This window comes from Mauremys reevesii, linkage group 12 (assembly GCF_016161935.1).
Source record: "Mauremys reevesii isolate NIE-2019 linkage group 12, ASM1616193v1, whole genome shotgun sequence".
Classification (NCBI taxonomy): Eukaryota; Metazoa; Chordata; order Testudines; family Geoemydidae; genus Mauremys; species Mauremys reevesii.
Window position 1 is genome coordinate 954,291 of NC_052634.1, and position 24,789 is coordinate 979,079.

At 49.2% G+C, this 24,789-nt stretch overlaps 1 protein-coding gene across 6 annotated transcripts in view; it reads right to left on the reverse strand.

Annotated features, from left to right (window-relative positions):
- The window catches only part of LOC120375716 (pleckstrin homology-like domain family B member 1), a 97,169-nt gene that overhangs the window by 53,776 nt on the left and 18,604 nt on the right, over positions 1-24,789 (reverse strand). For all 6 annotated transcript variants that reach the window (XM_039496570.1, XM_039496574.1, XM_039496571.1 and 3 more), the window contains exon 6: positions 7,863-7,988. In XM_039496570.1, the coding sequence (XP_039352504.1) occupies positions 7,863-7,988 (126 nt within the window). The remainder of the gene's footprint in view (positions 1-7,862; positions 7,989-24,789) is intronic.

Here is a 24,789-nt window from a genome sequence, read left to right on the forward strand (position 1 = left end):
TGGCTTTCTGGAAAACTAGACAGACTCACGGCACGAGGGGCTCACAGTGAGTGCTGAATTAATGGGCAAAGCCATGGTCTCATGGCCAGTTACTGTAAGAGAGGGGATTGATTGGCAGGTTAATCTGCTCATCAGTTCCAGGCAGACCAAAGCTCAATTTATTTCCATTAAATCAGCTCTTCCGCAGATACAAGATTCCTGACCACATCTGCCTGCAGAATTATTTCATAGGAGTAAATTGGTTATTATAACAACAATGTGCACTTGGTCTGAAGATCCCAAAGCACTTCACAGACATCCTGCAGCCTCACAACCCTTGTATCATTAGCTCTATTCTATACCTGTGTGAGTGACTTGCCCAAGGTCACCATGCAAGGCAGTGACAGAGCTGGGAACAGAACCCATGAGTCTTGACCCCGAACTCTCATCGCCTGGAGGAGAGACATGCAAGCCGATTTCAGTCAGTCAAGTATTCCTGAATCGAGAGACAATGCAAATGACTGTACAAGAAAGGGAACAGAGACAGAGGTCACACAGGAAAGACAGCACTTCCCATTTGCAACAGGCAGGCCAAGAAAACCTGACACCAACTTTCCCTCGGTAATTCCCTCTGTGCCAGTCAGCTTGCCCCATTCAGGTGATCACCGGCAACAGCCTGACATGTCTCCAAGTTCTACTGCAGTGCACGCACAGGGATCTCCATACCTCAAACAAACACCACATTCTCTGTGCTTCTCATCTGGAAGCACCAGCCTTTTGTTTCAGCTTGTGTGATCGACCAATGCTTAAAACACCAACACACCTGTCACTGGGAAGAACAAATCAAGAACAGCAACAAGCTGGACTGTGCCAGATCCCTGCCCAGAAAAGTGAGACCAGATAATATTTTGCCATAGTGACATGGGTAAAACAAAGGCAGACTCCCACCAAATTGAGAACCAGGTGCAAACTGGGAGCCTCAAGGCATGGTCAGAACCCAGAAAGAAGCAACTGTACAGTTAGCAGGACAGAGGAGAGACTGAGACACAAATACGTTCCATCCCACATCCTAAATATGAGGGAGTGCGAGGAAGAGATTTCCTCAAATACCCAGAATCAGAAGAGATGTCTCATTGCAGAGGGACAAGGAAAATCTGCGCCTGACCACGGGAGACAGAACAATACAGCAGAGCCACCTGCCACCAGCTGAGGAATGACACACGCCTGGCCCTGGGGGATCAAGCCCCAGACACTGGGCGTGATCCCATCCTGAGGGGAGCAGAGCTGCCCAGCAAAGACCTGAGCAGCCTAGCTTTTTTGTACAGCCTGTCCTGCCAATAAAAGCTAATTGAATAAAATTGTGTCAATTCCTTCCTCCAACTGTACGTATGGCCTTGGCTCCACAGTTACTTAGCTATGGTGGCAGGGAAGGAAGGGCTGGGGCTGATGGGTCACAGAATTTCTGGGTCTGCAGCACACGCTCAGCCTGCAATAAGCAGCATCACAGGTTTGCCATATCAGGTCTATGCTATGCAGTCAGCAAAGCCCAACACCTCTGAATCAGAATCATTCCTGCTGGCAAAGTGGCTGGATTGTCCTAAAAGTGAAAGCCCGTAAGAGCCCTGCCCTCTACTGATCTCAAGACAGCAAATTCTCAGCATACCCCCTCTCTCCAAGGCACTGGATGTGGGAAGATGCTGACCAGGATATCTGGGTCAGAACAAGACATTCTCTGAAGAACAGGGGAGGCCCAAGAATCTCCCAGTTTCCCCTTAGAGGGGCCTGGCATTGATACCCAAAGGTTATGCAGGACATAAAAGACCCAGCAGGGTGGATTGATTTAAAACAAAGTGATTTAAATCACCAATTTTAATCATGCTTTAAATCAGCATGCAGGAAACCTGGACTTAAATAATTGATTTTAATCTTGCTTTGCATTTGTACTTTTTAGTTATTTTCATAAAGAGATGTTGATTCTCATTGTTGGTAAACATTAAAACATGTTGATTTGCAACTCAATACAGCCTGTACACTGAAATCTGTTGCTTCTTTTTTGCTAACCAGGGGGATATGCTATATCTATACACATTTATTTAAGCAATCGTATAGCTTAAACATTTATTCAGATTCTTACTTTTTACATTTTTATTAAGCAGATGATTAATTTTTTACTTGTGATTTGGTTCAGTTTGGATGGAAATTCAAATTCAGTTTGGATGGAAATTCAAATTCAGTTAAAAATGCACAAAAGCAGCTTTTTAATTTTGTTTTTATTAATTAAAAAACTACCTTAAATGTGCTGGATATAAAATAAAAAAAAAAGTTTATCAGAATATGTTTTGTATTTAAAATTAACTTATTAAACAAAAAGAGTAGTTAGGGAATTGAACCGATTTTTCTGGTCTTCAAGATTTTAGAATGAGTAGATATCAACCCTCTCATACCTAGTTTTTATTAATAGATTGAAAGAGGAAAACAAGTTTTCCTGCTTTTTCAACTCCAATTGGTTTTTGAACTTTAACTGAACTAGTTATTGAATTGAAATAGTTGAATAAACTGAAAAAAAACATTTTCTTTGCACCTGCAGAAAAGATACTGCTGTTGAAAGCTGGTTTAGCACTTCAATAAACTCTGGTTCCAGGTGCTTAGCCAGTGACTTCCTGTTCAGAGGCTGACTTTCTTCGAAACTTCACAGCAAATATGTACTGCTTAATATTTTTTATTCAATTTAAATGATTTTAATAAATTACAATAAGTTTAGGCCTTAATGTAGGTTCACATTTACATTTAAATAAGTTTATTTTTAAAAATAAAACCGTTTCTAATTTAAATACAAAAATCTGATTTTTTGGATAAAAAATAAAGCCACCAATTTCCAGGCCCTTCTCTTCATACAACCTGTTCTGTCCCTATGTCTCCCTAGTGCCCAGCACCATCCATAGTCATCAGGGATACAAACACATGCTAGCAAAGGACATTGCAGAGCCCTCTCTTCAAAATATCAGGGCAGGGTTGGCTACAGGACAGGTGAGGACCAGCCTTTAGCTTGGAGACCATTTTCAGAGGTGAATCAGACCAGCTGGACCAGCTCCCTTTGAAAAGCATCTCAGTGTGCTGAAACCACAGCAAGCCTGAATCCAGATGGCACCCTGGCTGACAGCAGTGTTGGGATCTGCGCCTCAGGACCAGCACTCACTGCAGAGGCAGTCAGAGGCAGTGAAGGGACAGAAATCAAATTACTTAAGAAAAGTGAATTCAGTTCTGCCTGGAGCCCTTGGTTGACATCAAACAGGGCTCTGCTGGATGTATCCAATGGGAACCCGTGACAATTCCCCACTCTCATTCTAGGCTGACTCCTGTGTATGCACGGAATGGATACTTCTATGCCATAGAGAAAAGTCTTGAGACTGCCCAAGTAAAGTGTAAGGCCCCTCCTCTTTAACTTCCACCCAGGCATGGTTCCTGGCCCTCCTGGGGTGTGTGCACTAGGGGCCATGTACATTAGACAGCCCAGATATGCGCTCAAGACCGGCATGCAGGAAATAATTGCCTAGAAAGTATGTGCACACCCCCGCCCCAGAAAAGCATGGGGTTCCAGAAGCCCTGACACACTAATTGGCTCCACATGGTCCCTTCCCTCGCATGCTAGCAGGTTAACAGCAGCACGTGGTCACACACACACACTCTCTCTCTCTCTCGTGGGTATCAAGCTACCCCAGGCAGATTACTGCCAGGCTTGTGACACAGGCTGTCTCCTCTCCTTGTGCATCACCCTAGCTAGTTTGACACAGCCAATGCGAGAGCCTGAGATGCTGCAGCTAGTTGCCCACTCCTCCATGCAAACAGCGAACGCCTTCTGTTCTACAGTCCCAGACAAACACTACCTTGATGCAACAGCGAAAGAGCTTATCTCCACTGGGGCTGCTAATAGTCTGCAAAGGGGAAGATGACATTCTGAATTAAGCTCTGGTCCCCTGACACCTGGGGTTTAGGGGCTGTGTGTGACTGCACAGCATGAGGAACCTGAGGTCCCTGCAGTGCTTCATTCTTAGGGAGTAGAACCCAAGCCTCTCCTGATGGGAGTGGGTCTCAGAGGACAGGTGGGGTGGGCAAAGAGGAAAGAGGCCCCTCTCTTGTGAGCTTTGGTAAAGAGTGTGGGCCAAATTCTGTCCTGGCTGTGCATGGACAGCAGGGGAGAAGGGCAGAGAAGGCTTTGCCCTACCTGTGTGCTTCCTCTTCCTGGGGGCTAGGTCTGAAGATTGCCTATAGCCCCAAAGGGCCATTTTGGCAGCCAGGAATAGCCAGAGCACAGCAACATCCTGGCCACAACACCATGCCAGGAGCTGCAGGGGTGGTATGGAATGGTAATGGAAGCTCTGCACAGCCTGAGAAGGTGCGTGGAGACAGCACATAGCCACTGGCCTGGATCAAAGCAAGGCCCATCTAGCCCAGTCTTCCATCAATAGTCAGTGGCAGCAGAGGAGGAGAACAGCCACAGAAGGTGGAGGAGACTTGCACTCCATGGAGAAAAGTAACAATGAACCCCTGGGCTGAAGAAACAGCCTTTGAATCTTGCATTTATTCGCCCTTACAGATAAGTGCTGCCTGCAGCTCTCTCACCCAGCTCCAGGAGGGTTCCCTCCTTTCGACACATCGGATGAGGCTCGTGACCTTGTGTTTCATGCTGTTCTGAGGGCTAGAAGGTCTCTGGAACCTGCCCTGTGACCAGGAGAGCTGGTGTGAAATGCCAGCCAGGTCTTGTGTTCAGCCAAGGGTTCAGCTCAGGAGCTGCTACAATTAAACTCTTTGGAGACACGTATTAATAATTAACAGACAGCAGTGCAGTTGCTGAGCTGAGTCAACAGTGGGTGCAGGAACGGAAAGGCCACAAACCAGGGTAAATGATGTTCATATACACGTAAATAGCAGGCATCTCTTAGCAAGTAGAGAGATCATTTTAGAAATATTTCAGTCCCTAACCCTGGGATTTTTTTCACCAGCTGGAAACACAAAGCTCCTAACAGCTCCTCTATCAGGGTCCAGTGCCCCAGTGGCCCCTGGCAGGAGTGGGGACACTGGTATGTCAAAACTGAGAGAGCCAGTTAATTCAGGGCTTTTCTCAAGATGGCCCTAGATCTGCTCTGGGTGACATCTGCATTCAGTGTAATGGAGTTTTTAACAGAATCTTCAATAACCATCATTTATGTAATGAGCAAATAGCAGCTTCGCCTGCCAAACTGCCTGTGTGTTTCATGTATTAAAGTGGAGTGAATGGGGGCAGATGGCACTCAGCCACATAAGCACTGCTCCCGCATGAGAAGTGGGGGTTAGCATCCCAGACAGTACTGCTTAAGGAGACACCGCATGGTCAGGTTCTGTGGTTACAATGTTGAGAAACAAAACACGGAGGAGGGAGGGAGAGCCAGCAGTGCTCAAGCACGGCCAGCATTCCTTACATAGGACATGCCCTCCTGCCCCAGACAGCTTCCCATGGGACTCTCACCAGGCTCCTGATTGCGTCCCAACACCAAGTCCTGGGGTGAAATCCTGGCCCCACTAACGTCAGCAAGGGCTCTGCTAGTAATCTCAGTGGGACCCCTGGGGTTTCTCAGTGCCTCCTTGATGTACTTTGCCCATGATGGGTGCTTGGGGGGAGGGATGCACTCTGCTATCAACTGCTGGTGCAGGATGCCAGCCTGACCTCCTCCTGACTGCCAAGCACTCAGCTCTTCGAAGTGCTTTCCAGACAGCAAGGAGTTTAGTCTCATAAGGAGTCGGGGTCATGGGCCTTGTCCCTGGGTGAGTGCCCTTTAATGGGGGCTGGTCCCAGCCTCAAAGATGGAGTAGCTGCTGAAGGGTCAGGTGACTAAACCAGAGAGCACCTAGTGCTCATAAAAAGCCAGGAGACGCTCAGTTAGGAGGAGAGGGGAATCCGGAAGGAGGCTCCCACAGAAACCCCTGGGTTAGAGGCTCCAGGAAGAGCTGCCTCAAGAATCAGGGCTCTATAAAACAGTGATGGAAACTGAGCAGAGCCCGGGGTGGCTAGGAGCTGAGCCCATGGGGGATAGAGGATTGTTTTGGGTTTGTGTTTGTTTGGAGTTTACTGCCCAGGAAGGGGTGGACTCTGATGTGACTCAGCCTAAGTCACTGCAGCAACTGGCTGTCCTGAAAGCTATGTAGGTTGGTGCAGTAGCATGCCATGCCACAAAGGGGTGTGCTCAGAGACGGCCCCAAGACAAGCCCCACTGTACAGACAGAGGAATGCAAGCAGGAAAGGACTAGCTGTCAACAGCCAGACTCCATTATTGGAAAGCCTCGGTGAACTCCCCCCTCTGCTCCCTCTCTGTCTCCCAGGCTGGTTCCCAATATTGCTGTGCTACCAGCACAGACTCTCGCTGGACCCTTCCCACTGTAGGCACCAAGTCAGCAAGTCTGTCTCAAGTGGCCATTAAGGAGGACAACATTTAGTCTGCATCATGCAGAGCGCCTCACTGCCCATCCCCCAAGAAGGGTCATGCAGGTATCCTGGTGCAGGTGCTCTGGTAACAGCACATGAAGGGTTAAACCAAACACTGCTACAGGGAGTAGAAAGCTCAGCAAATCCTAGGTTGTGCAGGCCACCCTATAGCTCAACCCGGCTGGGTCATATGGTGAACCACAATGCTTAGGAGCATGCTCTCCCGGGAATGGACTTACTGAGCTATCAGACCTCACCTGCTTCCCCCCCAGTCACTCGCTGCCAGCCCTAATGGCATCAGCTTTGGTTCAGCCTAAATCAAGGTCAGGCATGGCTGCAGCTGGAAGTAGGAGGCTGGGCTTGATGGACAAATCCTACAGACCAGCTCTGCCATCATACCAAGTAGAAAGGCTTAGGCCCAGCTCTGCAGCCCTTGCTCAGGGCAAAATCCCCACTGAAGGAAATAGGAGTGCTGCCTGAGTAAGGACTGCAGAACTGGGCCATGGCTTTTCCATTTGGTGTGATGGCAGAACTGGCTTCTAGGAGAAGACCTGTCAATCAAGCCCAATCTCCCACTTCCAGCAGCAACCTCCACCTGATCCTTCAGAAGCAAATGAGTCCCCTTCTCCCCTTCCTTCACTGGTGAGAGAGGGAGAAGTTCCTGCCTGACATCGCTGCCACTCTCCAGCTCTGCACAAGCACCAAACCCAGCACTGGTGACTCTCAGTGGCTCAGAGAGCACAGCAACAACCTGGCAGAGAGTAGGGGTAGCTGCAGACTAAAAGACCACAGCACTGGACAGAAATGCTGATCTGAGCCCTGGCAGAGCTCCCTCCCCAAACTCCTCTCTCCAAGGCCCAGGGTTTGACCTTTGCCCTACTGAATATCTGGGCTCTGTTGAGGTCATTACACTCTGAGGCTTTGTCTACAGTGGTACTTTGTGGGCAAAACTTTTGTCACTCAGAAGTGTTAATACAACACCTCCTGGGCCCCACCCACCCCCAATGACAGAAGTTTTACTGATGAAAAGCTCTGGTGTGAACAGCACTTTGTCAGCAGGAGTGCAGACAAAGCTGCTGCTGCTCGCGGGGGCATGGAAGCTTTCTCCTCCCAACAAACAGCAGCTACACTGTGTGGCTTTTAGCGGTACAGCTGCAGTGGCACAGCCATGTCTGCTAAAAGCTGCATGGTGTAGACAAAACCTCAGTCAGTTGCCATTAATACTCACAGGGGGTATCTTCCTCAGCGCAATCCCAGGCCCACAGGCACTGACAACTCCCACCTGGGAGGTGGGTTATTATCCCCACATTAGAGGTAGGGAAACAAGCACAGAGAGGGGAAACTGACTTGCCTGAGTCAGCAGCAGAGTCAAGAATAGAACACGGGTGTCCTCACCCTAGGCCCTGAGCATGGAGGATTCACCTACCTGCCGTGAGTCCATAGGGGGCCCCAGGACTCCTTTCTCCAGCTGGGATCATGCTTTTCATCCACTTGGCCTCAGCAGGGTGATTAAACCGGAGGAAGGTTGACTGCCCCAGGCAGATCATGCACCCTTGGGGAAAGAGAGTGAGATGGAGCAGGTTATAGCATACAGTGAACATGGCAGCCCCAGTCAGTGAGGGTCTCTCCTTCCACAATGCATCCTCAAGGGATTCATCACTGAACACAGCCCAGCAGTTGGCAAACTCTGGCCATGACCATGGGAACTGGCAGGATCTCTGTCCCAAATGTACCAGCTGGCTGTCTAGCTTCCCTGAGACAGCAGGCATGTTGATGGAATCATTCTTTGTATCACCAGGATCCCGAGTCATGGAGCAGGACCCCACTGAGCTAGGCACAGAATCATTGCCATTACACTTCCCTTCCTGAAGGACCACAAGGAGCTTTACGGAAGTCTCAGAAGGATTTACACAGAGCCGAGGTTAAACTCCACCCTGGAACACATGAAGTGATCCCGCTGCACACACTGCTCCTGATGAAAGAGCCAGGCCTGAGGAGCCTCTGGTGGCAGAGAGCTGGCCTGGCAGTGTAGCGTAAGCAGGGAGCACCCAAGTGCCAGGTACAGAGGGGTTGAGGATGGGACCTGGTGGGTTTTAGACACATTGGAGATTTGTTGTCAGGTCACAGGGCTGATGTGGAACTCACAGAAGCTAGCGTGTCACTTTGCTCAGCAGGCACTGCAGACAGTACATGCTGGGAGGATGCACTAGAACAAGAGCTTATGGTGCAGGACCACAGCCTGCCAGGAGGCATGAGGCTATGAATGAATAGCTCCTGCACAAGTCTATTGGGGGTGGTTGGGGGGAAGCCCCTCAAACCTACTTGCTAACTAGACATCTGACCCTCCCCACTGAGCCATTCGCTTCCCATCAGACATTCTGCTACTGGTTATTGCTGCGCTCATCTGTGCCTCCCAAGAATGGGCAGAGGGAGTCATGCAAGGAGGTGGCAGCTTGAAAAAGAAGAGCCTTGTTCATCTTAAAGAGAGGAGCGCAGCAGTGCCTGTGCAAGGAACGCTGTGCTCCGGACTCAGACAACTGCTCTCTGAAGCACCCCCTCCTCTCTCATGCCTGGGCTGAGATGGGAGTGTCCATCCACCCACCCACCCACGGAGCTTCAAGTCCAAGGGCAGTGAGGGAGATAAGAGCCAGTTTGCAGAGACATGATGCAAATACCATAAGACTGAGGGATCACTTGGAGGCTGTTGTGCTGGGACCGCCGATCATGGGTGCAGTCACTGACTCACCATAGCCAAGACTTCCTGCATCACCAGATCCTCCTTTCCTTTCCTAAGGCAGGTTGGGATACATGCAGCCCAGCTGTAGCGCTGCTCAGACCTGGCCTGTCAGCAAGGCTGCATCAGCCCTAGCCACCTACTGCCCAGCGTCAAAGCTCCCTTTCCTGAGCAAGCTCATCTAACTGAAGCCAGCAATCTAGACCTGGCAGAATCTGCATTCAGGACAGGACGCGGAACTGAAACTGCTTTGAGGCACTGATGAACATCCATTCTCATCCTCCTGGACCCCTCTGCAGCGTTTAGCATTGCTGAGCACAAGATACTACTGTCAGGAGTCCAGAGTAATGCATTAAAATGGTTTGGGTTCTTCCCGCAGTTTGCATCCAAGGATGAGAAACTGCACCTCTACCACTACCCCTTGCTTGTGGGGTCCCACAAGGATCAATTCTCTCTCTGATCTTTTTCAACATTTATATCCAACAAGAACGTGAACTGGTCAGATCACAGGCACTCAAGTGCCAGCAATATACAGATGACAGAGCTCTATCTATCCTTCACCACATTTGACCACGCCACTACCAACAAGATTGCCCAGTGCTTGGATCAGCTCATGGATGAAGAGCAGTTGGTTCAATCTGAACCCAAGCAAAACAGAGGTGATACTGGTGGGCAGAGGAAAGTATTTTGCAGAGTTTACAGCCACAGTACAGTGGTTGAAGGTTCACAGCCACAATTTGTCAATTCAGTCCAGTCTAGGAGTACTCTTGGATTCCTCACTGACTGAGCTCTCACATTGCAATGGCCATGAATAATGCTTTCTATCACCTCTGGTTGGCTAGGAGACTCCACCCCATCCTGACAGAAGCTGACCTGGCCTCAGTTCTTCATGCCTTTGTCACCTCTCAGCTGTACTTCAGTAACGTGGCATACCTGGGGCATGAAACTTCCAGCACTTCGGAAATTCCAACTAGTAGAAAACACTGCAGCACATTACCTCAGCAGCACTGGCTACCATGAATGCATCACACCTGTCTTCTACGCTCTGCACTGGCGTCTCATAAAATATCAAATCAAGTTCAAGGTCTCAGTCCTTGTCGTCAAAGCGCTCCATGGCCTGGGCCGAGGCTATCTAAAAGACCGTTTAATGCTCTAGGATAAAGATTGTTGTCAACTACCTTGCTCTTTTGGCACAATGGAATGCTCAACAATAGGAGTAAAGCTTGTTTGTGAGGGAGACAGAACCTCCTCGGAGGGCAGTCCAAGACTGTGTTATGAACTCCCCAAGAACTAAGGACCATCACAAATCTCACCACATTGCACTCCAAGAGCAAGGCACATTTCTTTGACCTTGTCTTCTCTAATATAAACATATAGCAACAGGTATATTTATTTAAACAAACAAAAAAACCCTACCAAAACAAGACGCTCCTTTACAAATGCTTCTCCCTCTGGGCAGAGGATGAGAGAACAAATATGTGATAGACACGTATTCACATTGTTTAATGCATTAGCGGAAGGTGCTCAGATGTTACAGTAATAAGCGTGATATAAAAACCTATCTAGAACAGAATACCCTCAGCCTCTGCTATTCCACACTGAGACCAGGCCTTTGCTCTTCACTTGTGTGTTATTTTCCACCTTCCACTCATGACAGAAAGCACAAGACACAGAGAGAAAGTGTTGGAAAGAGGCAGGATGGAGCCAGGAACAGCTGGGCTTCAAGGTAAGGCCCAGCCCTGAGGGCTCTTCCTAGGGACAGGTTGTTCTCCCATCTTCAGGGACGAAGGAGAGAGGCTGAAATCTATGGTATATCTCCTCCCCCCATTTCCTTCCCTCAAAGCATCATGGAAATGAGGGAGTACACAGCATCTTGCGCAAGAAGGGGTGGGGGGAACACAAGTATGGATAGGGTGCATGGTTCCAGGGGGAAGCAGGATTGTGTGCAGGATTCACCTTTTACTGGAAATCAGCAACATCGCAGGGATTCCACAGCTGGCAGTCTGCACTGCAGACAAGACAGCTCCTGTCTGCATGAGCAAATCATCTTTTTTTGGCCAAAACCAACTGACTTCTCTGGAGAAAGCTGGTGATGAGCCATGAGTGTGGAATGTGGCTTGAGGGATGTGCAGACAAGCGTATAAACAAAGGCCCTGCACATACACACAGCGCCAAATGCCAAACGCATGCCACCTGCCTCCCACCAGCACACATGACTGCTATCATTCCCTAGGAGAGGGGAAGGCACTTATGGCTGATGCACATGCATGGAGGCTGTAGGGTAAAAAGGCCATCACTGAAGACTAGGAGCCTGATATTCAAATGATCTGGGCGCACTGACCTCACTGGCAGCTGCAGGTCAGCTCCTCTGAAATCAGGGCCCAAGATGAGTTCTATAAATGGGGGAGGATCTAAGAGCGACTCTGCCCCTGGGCTGGATGGAATGCACTCCCGGTCTCTCAGAGTCAGCAATCCAGAGAAGACCAGGTCCCAGCACTGGGTTTCCACGTGGAAAGTGAATTACTACCTTATTAAAAAGGGAGTATGCCTTTCCTGGAGTCCCTTGGCTAGCCATGCAGCCAGCAAACCAGTAACACTAGCCCTGACCCAATACATCAGTGCAGGCACTGGGGCACTTTTTTGGGACAGGTAAGGTGTTACAGGTTTGGTAAGTAATATTTATATAGGAATGGCCCAGGATAGAAGACTATGGAGATCTGTTGTTGGCGGCCCATACCCCGGTTGGGGTGACGGGCATGAATGAATGAATGAATGAAGCAGCAACACCTCAGTATCAACAAACTGCTCCCTTCCAGTATCTGCTGAGAGCTCTCACTCCACTTCCCCAGGCAATCTCACACTTCCTGTTGTCGATCAAAGGAGAACCAGGGAGAGGAGAGAATTTTTCCCTACAAAGCAGTAGGGCTTCTAACATGTGATTGGTGGCTTTCTGTTCTTACACCGCTTTACTTTCGGTCTGAGGGCTTGGCTACACTTACAAATTTGCAGCGCTGCAGCAGGGTGTGAAAACACACCCTCTGCAGCGCTGCAAATTGCGGCGCTACAAAGCGCCAGTGTAGTCAAAGCCCCAGCGCTAGGAGCCGCGCTCCCAGCGCTGTCCGTTATTCCCCACAGGGAAGTGGAGTACGGACAGCGCTGGGAGAGTTTTCTCCCAGCGCTGGCGCTTTGACTACACTTAGTGCTTCAAAGCGCTGCCGCGGCAGCGCTTTGAAATGCAAGTGTAGCCAAAGCCTAAGGCTCTTCCCCAGTCTCCTCCCATCCCTTAACAGAGGGAGCACTGTAGAGCAGCAAGAGAAGGAGATGGATGTTTGCAGCTCCCAGGTTCTATTCCTGGCCTTGCCACAAATTCAGTGTGAGCTGGATAAGTCACTGCTTTGTGCTCAGCTTCCCCATGTACAGTTATAGGGACCTCATACAGCTAAATTAATGTTTATAGCAAATATATATTCAATGCCGAAAAACTATATTAACCCAGAGTTAAGGTTGCTTGGTGGCACAGCAGAACCTCAGAGTTATGAACTGATCGGTCAACCACACACCTCACTTGGAACTGGAAATATGGACTCAGGCAGCAGCAGAGAGGAAAAAAAGAGAAGCAAATACAGTCCTGTACTCTGTTAAACGTAAACTATTAAAAAAATAAAGGGAAGTTTAAAAAAAGATTTGACAATGTAAGGAAAGTGTTTCTATGCTTGTTTCATTTAAACTAAGATGATTAAAAACAACATTTTTCTTCTGCATAGTAAAGTTTCAAAACTGTATTAAGTCAATGTTCAGTTGCAAACTTTTGAAAGACCTACCATAACATTTTGTTGAGTTATGAACATTTCAGAGTTATGAACAACCTCCATTCCTGTATTGTTCATAACTACTGTATATATTCCCCTTTCAGACCACTGAGTTGAGTAAATCTCAAACTTATGAAAACCAGGAAATATACAGTTACGGTTGCCCATGCAACCTTAATTCTTTCCTCTTTCAGCAATGCCTCAATACACCCCATTAATACATAGCTTTCCTCTGCCAATCCCACAGTTGTTGAAATGTACAAGCTCTTTATCTCCTTTTACAATCCATTCCTTACAACGGTGCGACTGCTGTTGTAAGGTGCGTGGTGTAGACATAGTCCTAGTGAGTGCCAAACGTTACCTTAGGTAAAACTTTACAGTTTGAAACCAGGTTGACCTGCACAACTTCAATAGTTTGGTCTTTAGTGCTGGGCAAAAACAAAAACCACATACCTAAAAGGTTTTTTTTTAATATGGCTGGTTTGGGGGAGGGCAGGGAGGGAGGGGCTTATCTCTCTGGAACCCTTGGCTCAAATGACTCCAAATATGGGTCACTAATCCAACCCCACACCCTCCTGAGACAACCAAATTTCACAGAAATCTGATAAAGCATGTCAATTTTAGAGTACTTTGAAAGAAGAACCTTTAAATAGATGATGTGACAGAACTTTAATGACAGTGGTGCTGCTGCACAACTACAGTAAAGTTTAATTGACAGACAGGATTTTGAGCTGTGGCCAGGGCTGCTGGAAAGGGGATTGCAAATCACAATCTGCTCAAGTCCCAAGCAGTGTTTAGCAACTGTCCCTGACACTCATGAGGAGTGGAGACCGTTATCACCTTGAAGGCTGTGGGAACACTCTGGCTAGAACTAGAACTGCAGGTGACAAGGTGAGGGGAAGCTGGGGAGAGCATACTCCACCACAGAGCAAGTCGGCCCTGCCAGAATCCATCCCCTCTAATCTAGAGCCGCTGCTCTCCTTGCTCTGACATGAACAGGTCTCTGTGAGCAGCAGGGCTACAACAATGGTGTCACCGACCACTTTTTTCCAGTTACAATTCCTGTCTGGAAACTCAGAGATACATGCAGGTGGATACAGTGTATTTAAAGATCCCCTGGGGGCGGAGAGGTGGTACAGGGGGATACAGCCATGCCAAATGCCAGACCATCTCTGTACAATTTAATTTAATAATTCAATATACACACAAATCTCTCAACACATGACAATTACTGCAGTGGATAATATAGTAAAGGGAGAGAGGTTGGTTGGTATATTGCTCACTTCAGGCCTCCCTAGGTCTATAGGCTGGGTTGCACCAGCTCTGCTACAAATTCATTGTGTGACACAGGGCAAGTCACTTCAGATCTGTCTCAGTTTCTCCAGCAGTAAAATGGGGTCAATATCACCTTGGAAGTGGGCTGTGAAACTCAGTGTTAGAAAAGCCCATGGAGAGCCTAATCCGAAAGTAAACAGAGCATCTTTAAAACAAGGGGCCTAGAGTCCAGCACCTACATCCATATCAGGCACCTGAATAAGTGGTTGAATTTCAGAGGTGCTGAGCACCCACAGCTCACATCATGTGCAACAGCCATGCTCAGCCCCTCAGAGTCCAGCAACAGGTGCCTAATGCTAGGTTTGAAAGTGCTGGTTATAGAGAATAGGCAGATAATTCTGCTGGCTGTAGCTGTTCCTGTTAGCTCCCTCCTGACCAAGCCCCACGTAAGAGGTCATGGCTTTAAATATCTTTATGACAAGTTTTGAGTGGGCAGAGGAGAAGGTGAGGGTGGTGACTTAGTGAGTCACTTCCTATTCAGCAGGGTCCGGTTGGCCCTCTCTGATGGCATCCACATGCCTTCTTTCACAGAAGCTGCTACATTATGCACCATCAGCCAAGGACGGGCAAGGCACAGTCTCAGCAAAGCTGCAGAGACCTTATCGTCAAGAGCACGGATCATTCTTGTAAGGGGGCCTAAGGACAGCATGGTACTTGGATACTCAGCCCAGGGGTGTTTTAGACTGACACCAGGATAGCTGACACAATGACTGTCCAGGGAGGTGGCATGGGGCAGTGAATTAGATACAGGACTGGGGCTCAGGAGAATGGGGTTGTCACGGACTCAGTGTGGGCACACTGCCTCTCTCTGGTGGGTCGGGGCAGAGCTGACAGGGAGCAGGCTATTTACCCACCTGTGTAAAGTGTTTCAAGGGCAACAGATGAACAGGACACACACATGGCAATTATAATTAGCCACTGTTGCTATGCCCAGCCCAGCCTGTTACAGAAGCTAGTCCCTGTCCCTTCATTCTAAGCAGCCCTTTCAGACAGTGAGGAAGGAGAAGACATAAATTTGTACAAGCAAATCCATAACCATGCCAGATTGCAGCATCCAGCTCTTGCTATACACCTCTGGTCTGTGAAACGCTAGTACAAGAGCAGCACCTTCCTGTCCCACACCTCTTTCTTTCCTGACTGTTCCTGAGATGAGAAGATTCCCACATCTGTAAGCTGATCCCAGGGGACTCAGGATGTGCTGTACCAGATCAGACCATTTTCAGCAATTCCAGTTCCTAGCCTAAGATGGAGGCTTCAGCAGGCAGCAGAAGAGACCACAGATCACCTGCGACAATGCTGCACTTGGGTGGGAGGTTATTCTTCCTAACCCCCTACAGGAACCAGCACACGCTCTGAAGCATGACCCCCAACTACAGCCATAAAGGCCAATATCAGTCAGGGTCAGCAAGACCCAGCAGTATTTGACTCTGCCCCTGGGGTGGCACTCCACACGCTGCACAATGAAGGGTTTTTTTCACCTGCTGCTCATATCATCCAGCAACCCCCTTGCTTTCCCCACCTGGCACAGGAAGAGGAGGAAGGGACTGATCTCTCTCCTTGCCAGGCTGAGCAATGCTGGGGCCTGGAATCTCTCCTGGAGGGTGGCAAGGCTCAGAGACTGTGTGGAATTTCTTCTGGGCACTGGCCTGACCACAGGCAGGACCATTCCTGCTCCAATTGCCTGGCATAGTCTCCCCGGCTGACCCATGTGCTGTTTGTTCATGGCCTGTTGAGTGCAAAGGAGTGAGCAACCACGCTTGCCATCTAGCCCTGCTTCTGTTGCTATCAACATGCCTGACCAAGTCCCAGAGCAGTGCCAACAAGTCACACTTTAGAGCAAGGATCTCAGCCCAGAAAAGGCCAGAGCCGCTCCTAAGCAGAGTCCCACCGCTGACCCCAACTCAGTTACCAGAATAAAGACCTGCAGAAGGCAGAGCTAATGGAAAGTAGAAATAAGAAGCACAGACCCTTCCTGTCTGCAGTGGACAGGAGAGAGTCTATAGCACAGAAATCTCAAACTTGCAGCCTGGAGAAGAGTGTGTTGTTATATATCCAACCAGCAAGAAAGAAGAGGGTGAACTGCTTCCCCTGGCTGGGGAGGAACTGAACATTCAGAATTTGGAGGGAGAGTCAGACATTGCAAAGGGTTTGGTATGCTGACAAATGCTGATCTATATCCTGGCCTGATTCTCCTCCTATTGGGGAAGTTCCCCGACGTCTGTGTAATGGCACTAGAATAAGTGAGGGAAGAACCAGGTCATGTTCTAGCTTAGACAGATGGCGAATACAGAAAATCAGACTCATTTAACCCTTTGCCCTCCACTAGCTCCTACCATCAGATGATCTCAAAGCATTTTACAAACCTTCACAAACAAGCCCCCACCCCCAAACTTACGGAACCCTACTAGGCCCACAGGGCAGACGTTAAGCTCAGGAACAGAAAGAGGAAGGGCTCAACAGCAACAAGTGCTGGGGATCCACATCTGCAGGGTGTAGTGACTCAGGAGCAGAACTCAAGAGTCCTGCTGCCAATTCCTGTGCTCCACCCCCCACAAAATGCAGGAAAAAGTTAAGGTTGAAACTTAAAGCGAAACAGCAGGAAACCTGGTGACCAAGTCAGCTCTCTGCCCATAGGGCAGAGCTCTCAGAGATGTTGTTCCAGTGCTACAGACCCAGGCTAGCACTCAGCACCAGAAAGAATGCTGCCACATGGTATCCCAAAGTCAGAGGCCGGCAAGCGATGTGCCACCATGTGGGACCCCACCCCAAAGCACTGACTGGGGGCCGCATTCCTAGGCCCAGCTTCCCTCCCCTTTTCTGTGTTGAGCAAGGAACGCACTGCAGAACATGTCTGTGTGACCTGCAATGGGAGGGGAAGGAGCTGGAATGCTCCCCAGACACACCTAGCTTTGAAGCACTTCGCCAATCCCCTGGGGAACCTTGCTCTTCAGCTTCAGCCAGGGCTGAAAATACCTCCCTCCAGGGGATGGTTTTTCGTACATACAGGAGGGAAGGAACTTCTGTCTTAGGGGAGTGAGATGTGCAGGGAAAAACAATCATAGGAGAAGGAGGGGGACTGGGATGCTCCCCTTTTTCCCCCAGTGGGTGCTGTGGGCCTGAGCAGCAGAGCTAGGACAGACATCCAACACCACGAAGGGAAGGGGAGGAAGCTCGATGGAGCACCTAGCTGCTCATGTTTAGGCTATCATCACACACAGAATGTGCCAGTGGCAAGAATTTGCAGCCTGGGGCAAAGAGGAGCCCAAGCAGGAACCTCTACCTATCTGTGGCACTGGCATGGGGCCAGTACAGATGTTAACCAGCCCCTTATAAGACTTGGGGTTGGTCTGAAAGTCCAGATCAAAACACCCATGGGTCCTCCACCCCAAGCACAACAAATGAGAGAGGGCAAAATCAGCTTTTTGCCACCTGGACTGTAGAGGGAGCATCCCAGCATGCAACACTATACTGGACTGAGCAGCCCGGCAGGCAAAGCCAGCAGGTAGCAGTATGGCACTTGCCTCCACGGGGCACAGGCAAACAACTGGAACCTTTAATGTGTTAACAGAACATGAACATCCTGTGCCCGTTCAAACATCTGGAGGGACATCCCATCACTTGGTAGGGTGTGGACATGGAGACAGGCTGAGAAACAAATGCTTCTCCCCATGGGGAGTAGAGGGAGACGCTACACCACCACCACTTTGTAGCCAAGCCCCAGTTCCGCAGGGCAGATCTGCCAGGACAACTACGCCAGGTCTGTCCCCTGCCTCCCAAGGGAGACGACTGCCCGAGAGACCTCTTGCTCTATTGTGGCAGGAGGGACACCCCATGTGACACCCCAAAAGCAGCGCAACAGCTCAGCATCAGGAACCACCATAATAGGAGACTCAGGTGCCTGGCACAACACCTGCTCCTCTCCCAGGGAACACCCTCCAATGGTTCTCGATGACTGAGGGCCTGTGCAGGGAGCTGGGGGGCATTTCTGCTCCTGGGAGGTGCCTAGATCAACACCCCTGTTGATGACAGACAGACAGACAGAACTCTCTCAGCAGCGCGCACAAGGATTGATTGAGACTTGGTTGGCCACACTGCTATAGGAGGCCAAGGGCACTACACCCAAGTCAGGGGAGGCAGTGAATGCACTATGGGCACCAAACGGCTGAACCAAACAGCAATGACATCAGACAGACAGACAGACAGGCCTCTTAACGCTTCAGGAGATCCCAGATGTGCTTTGAGCCAACACCCTGATATCAGACACTAATGAGTAGGGTCTCTGAAGAGGGCTGGGGAGGGAGGGTGAGAAGGTGCTAAACTGGATGGAATAGCCTATAGAAATCAACTCCAGCATCCATCTGTCCAAAGTAATGAGCTCCCAGGAAGACAGAAAATGGGAGAGACGATACCCACAAGGGTGGAAGGGGGAACAGGTTCAATGGAGGATCCAGAGAGGAAACCAGTTTGTGGCCTTTGACCAGTGGGTCAAAATGGTTGTTTTGAGGATGTTGCCAACGGCAGTGTCACTGTGGAGGATGGCCCCTTTTCAGTGAATCTGGGCTTTTTCCTGTAGGGTTCAGCCAGTCTCATGAGCTGGTAGTGGACTAGATGAGACCACTGAGCTGTCTACAATCTACTATATTTTTTCTTTGTCACAGGTATATAAACGCCCAGTGATTGTAGTGTCACCTGGGCATCTTCAGGAGAATGAAGGGACCCACCCGTGGTGCTGCTGCACAACTTAGGTCCTTCGAAAATAAGGTCCTTGATGGCATTTTGTACCTTCTGGGGGAGGCCGGAGACTGCAGCCAAGACGCTCTGCGCACAACTACTGCCATAGCCATGGAACTTGCAGCTGTACTGGCAGCATCAAGAGGGGCCTGGAGAGAAGCCTTGATGATTTTATGAGGGCCTGAAATTGTTCCCTCTTGTTCTGTGGCAGATGTTCAATAAAAGATGAAAAATTTGTAATAATTCGTAAAATCATATTTTGCCCTCAGGGTTTGGCAACTGGCTGCTCTGAACTGCAATGAGGCCAAGGAGTAGCTTTTGCAGCCAAGGAAGTCTAGCCATTTCAGTTCCCTGTCAGACGGCGTTGAACAGCAACAATGGTGTCGGTTTCATTCATTAACCACCTCAGCAACCAGGGAGTTAGGCATCTGGTGAGGAGGAATATTTATGGGAAGAAGGTACTTATTCTTCCCCAGCTGGCTCTTGCTCCTCTGTAAGCAACTCCTGCAGAACAGGACCTGTGCTTGGTGCTCTTGGCATGACCTCTTATACAATGGAACCCCGTAGAAGAGCTTGCCATAAGGGGCCCCCTGGTTCCAAAAACCCCACTGTGGTGGGGCATACGGGAAGGGGGTTGGACCCCCAAGGTTATTCTTGCCAATACTGCTAGGTATACCACCTGCTGGGAGTTTCTTCCTCAAGGTGCACTTCAAGGAGGGGTGGCTGAAATGGAAAGGTAGGTGAGCCCTGTACAGACACCTCAGAAGTGAATGAGGTGTCCTCGCCCATGACCATCAGGGGAGGAGAGGAAAATGGTGCCGGTAACAGTGTTTGTGTTGGTAACATGATGAGTCATACAACTGCATCAGGGCTGAGGTGTTGATGACTGGTAAGGAAATTCCGGATAATATGTCAGTACCAACCGGAAGTCCCTCTCAGTACCCTCAAAAGGTTGGTGTGGAACCAGTGGCTGTATCAGCACCGGAGGATGAGTAGTTGATGCAGATGGAAGGGTCGACTCCACGAGATAAGTCAGTACCAGCTGGGAATGTCGTTCGGTACCCCTCAGCAATGGTAACTCACATGCCTTATGGAAGAGGACCCTGGGCAGTACTGGGTACTCTGGAATCAGTACATCAGGAAGTATCGAAGACGGTACCAAAGTGTAGTCCATGTGTTCTCTGTGGCTGGATAAAGACACTGTTACTGATGACTATTTCAGTTTGGATTTAGAAGAGTCCTTGTGTTTTAAAGGCACTGAGTCCAGTACTGATATTGGTACTGCTCCAGGCTGTTTACTGGATGTGATTTCTCAGTACATGGTGTCATCTTTTTATCCAGTGACAAGATCTCAGTACCAGAGGAGTTGGGCGCCTTAGCAGTACCCATGCCAGGACATGAGGTCTCCTGAGATGGTGACTTCCCCCTACTGTTCTGGAGAGGGGATTTCTTCTTTGTTGAAGGTCTAGATAGTTCTGAATGGCCCCCAAGATCTTTGCTTACCACTGCAATCACAATGATCACAGAGGTTCTCTGAGCACCTGGAGTTGAAGTACAGGAAGTGGGTGAGGGGATTCACACCCCAGGAGTCACAGAGAATGCTCCATCAGCAGCAAGTCCATCCTGTCCTCCCTAAGCTTTCAAGATCTGCTTTTAAAACTTGAACAGACCTTACATTTGGAGGGCACGAGTCACCCCAATGCAGGTCTGGCAGGGTTTGAAGCCTGGGATTTTTGGTATAACCTGTACCTGAGGTCATGGATTGAGGCTAGAGAAAACAAAGGCCCAGATCGGGCAAATAAAGAAGGGAAGGGGGGAAAGCCCCCAAAACACAAGATTATGCTAAAAAAACAGGAAAAATAAAAGTAACGGAAAAAGAAATATTAAGAAACAAAACGGGGGGGGGGGGGGCATGTAGCAAGCTGTGTGCTAGTAACCTAGAGCTGGGCCTGGGGATTCCTGCCTTCTCTCCAGTGCTCAGACAGTCATAGCTTTTACACTAGTGGCCAGTTATGGGGAAATAGTAGCTAGGACTACAGCAGCATTTACATGTTGTCTGGATTAACCACAGCATAGGAACCGAGCTCCCAGGTCTACAGTGCATACAGCACTACCGCCGCCCCCCCCCCGCCCCAATCGGGACAGGGGGTGGGGCGTAATAGGAGAAATATAAGAAAAAGCCCCAAATATCGGGACTGTCCCTATAAAACCGGGGCATCTGGTCACCCTAAATAATCCTATTACTCCAGGTCTACTCTACTTGGGAAATACGCACTCCTCATTTTTGCAACCATAATGAGGGAAACGTTTCTCACATCCATAATGCTTGGCAGAGGGTCCCAACATGCTTTATGGGCATAACCTGAGATGTGGTTACCACCAAGGGGACAGGAGTGAAGCAGTGCATGGCAGTGGGGGAGGGAAAATGTTGGACAAAAACTTTACTGTCCATGCAGGGCTGATCAGGCCTTGGTATTTAAGGTCTAGTGTGTTTCATACGCAGCACGCTGCATGGAACTTGATTTATGCAAATGAGGAAGACAGGCTGAGCTAGCCCTGCGGGGATTTGTGGTTTTAGGGAATCTGTTTATTCCAGACCTGATGATTAGACCCTAAAACCAATTCATGCCTTAGTTAAGCAAGAGCACAGATGGGTTCAGTGTAAAATGGCCCAAGGCCACACAGTCAATGGCAGAGCTGGAGTCTTAACTTCTAGTTCCCTTGCTAGACTCCAGTCACTCCCAGTAGCTAAGCATTTCTAACACAACTGTCAGCATGGTCTCTACAGCCCACGACCAGTTCGACTTGCTACTCTGCGGTTGTCTCTGGGAGGAAGTTTGGGGTTTTTCTAACTCCAAGGATGGAGCAGAAAGTCATGGTCACACCTTTGCAAATAGATGAAAAGCAGCCTCTGCCCTGTCACCAGGGAGCATCTCTGCTTCTGGGGCTTGACTGGGCCAGGCAGGATCCTCCCTCGTTAACACCCAACTCTCACACAGCCTGGGTGTGAGTTTTACACTTCCTCCAATGACATCTCTTGGGAACAAGTTACATACACAGACTAACCCTGCCTTCCCATCCACCCTCAGTAGACCCTGAAGCTCTCTCCCACCAACATTCGCACACAAGACTCTCTGCTACCGGTGACCAAGAAAGCATAATCTACTGCCCTTGGAGGGTTTAGTAAACTAACAAGCAACACCAGTCCATTTTATTAAAAGTTTTGTAAGGATCTTCCATCTGTTCCCACCATCCCGAGAGGCACAGAGAGAAAGACATCTGCTGCAGAACTCCAACTACAGACACTAATCAAAGTCCCATCCCTTCCACTGGAGTCACAAAATTCTCTGATCTCTAACAACAGGCTAGAAAAAGGGGGAAGTGTCAGGGGAAGAACCACAGGGGGTGAGCAAGGAGCTTTTTCTCCAACCTGCCTCGATCCAGCCACATTAGACACAGAAAAGCAGAAACGGGCAGAAAGTCAGGGACAGGGAGCTTTAAAGAAACAGGTGGTTCCTACAGCAGAGAGTGGAGTTTGGGGAAATCACTTCTGTAAAGAGACCCCAATAAGCTTCCAATGCTCCTTGGCTTTTTAACAACAAAAGAAAGTCTCATGTAGAAATCCTGGGATTGTATAATCCCTGACAGCTGGGTTTACAGATCATTTGGAGACTCAGAATTACATGCCTGGCTCTTTACTAAAAGCTCCCCAGTATGTAATCAGTGCTGTACTTGGGAGAGGGTTGGGCAAATCCCCCTCTTAAACCAATCTGTTCCCTGGTTCTAAACATTCAAGGACTAACTTGCATTCTCCAGCCTCCCTGTTCCCTGGGGTTTGGATTATTATTCATGGGGTCTCCCTCCATGCTCTAGCCCCAGCCCTTTGTGTGCCTTCCTCCACTCCAGGAAATTCAAAGATAAATCACCACCTCACAGAACCCTGATTTCTGGCTCCAATGCAATCCAGCACCAAGAAAGATAGAAGTGGTGGGGAGTGCAGACGGGTTAAAAAAACCACTTTAATTTCTAAGAACACTAGAAAAGGAGCAGACAACAACAATCCAGACCTCCCCCAAAACATTAATGGGACACATTCCCTTTACCCCACGGTCCTGCTCATGTGGACACAAGTGTTTTTTCCACAACCCAGAGGGACTAAGATTCCAGCTCTCACAGCCAGGAATACAATACAGATCTCACTTTCACTTTGTTTAGAGGGGTGTCATCAAATTGAAATCAAGTCAGTTTAAAAAGAAAAAAAAAGCCACCCAAGTTTTTTTCAGGTCCCATACCTGCTCCTGCTCTCACAGCCACAAAATAAACAGAACTGAAAGAGAAAAAAAAACAAACCTCACCCTATGATTCTATGATAAAAAAGTCAAGATTGCAAACAGCACTGTGTGGCAGTCACTTATGAACCCAGTTTAAAATGGCACTGTGATATACCATTGCTTCCCCCCAAACACACAACAATCACCCAAAATAAATACTGGAATTTCCACTATCTGAACCACAAAGCAAGGAAAATAAAGTCAATGGGGAGGTGTGTCGTTCAGGATTTCACTATTCCCAGGAGTGATGGATGCATGTAATCACATCAGTGCATTATTTTGGGGACAAAGACAGTTAAAGTGTACCACTTGTGTTTAGAGGACAATGTTTATGGGCCAGAGAAGTACAACTCTACTTCAATAATGTTTTAAGCCACTTAAACCAGAGCTGAATTTACTACTGTATCTTTAGCAGCTCTCTGTTGTGATATAAATACACTGATGGCTGGGAAGGCAACAAACTTTCTATTTTCATTCATTTGGGATGACCATATGCAACTCGCACATAAAAATAAGTGGAATTAATTCCCCTCAAGCACACATTCATCACATGTACATGTATATGTGATACACAGGGGACATATTTAGCTAGTATTTCATGCTATTTGCAGCTTTTTTTCAAGCCAGTTTCAGCTGCACAGCTGTCGAGGTCTCAAGGAAAAATGCCAACACATCAGAGGGAAATAAATTTCACCCCCCAGTGCAAACAAGACCAATTATTTTCAAACAAAGAATACTCGGTGGCCTAAGAAAACATCCTTTTAAAAAGCCACATGCAAATACATACATCACAGACATGTATGTACTGGTACACGCGTGACTGCACACACACAACTGCACGCAGAGATGCCACCAGGACACAACTCTGGCTAGTTTATAGCCAGGTGGGAGGAGACTTGTACCATCTGCCAGGCTCCAGCGCCCAAAGCTAATTCTGGTACCACATTCTAGCCTCCCGAAATAGCGAGGAGGAGGAGGAGTTATCATTAAAGTCTAGGACCAGCCCGCGACACAGAGGCGAGCCCTGGCCTCCCCGTTGGCTGGCACGGAGCGCCGGGCTCCTTTCTCGCCGGGCGCCTCACACACGCGAAATCCTCCCCGACCGCGGCCGCGAATCCAGCAAGTGGCTGCGGTGCGCGCCCGGCCCCAGCCGCGTCCCTCGCCGCGGTGCGCGCCCGGGGCGGACAAGGGCCGGGCCAGCCACCCCCAGCCCGTGCGCTCCCCGCGCCCCGCTTACACGGATCCCCTTCCAGTCCCGTCACCAGCGCCCCGAGCGGGGCTCCCCGCCTGCCCCGTACCGGCCCCGAGCTGGGCCGCAGACCCTGCGAGTGCCCGGCCGGGACACTAACCAGGAGCCCGGTACCGGCCTGGAAGGACGCGCCGCCGCCGGCCGTCCCGGTGCCAGCCCCGGAG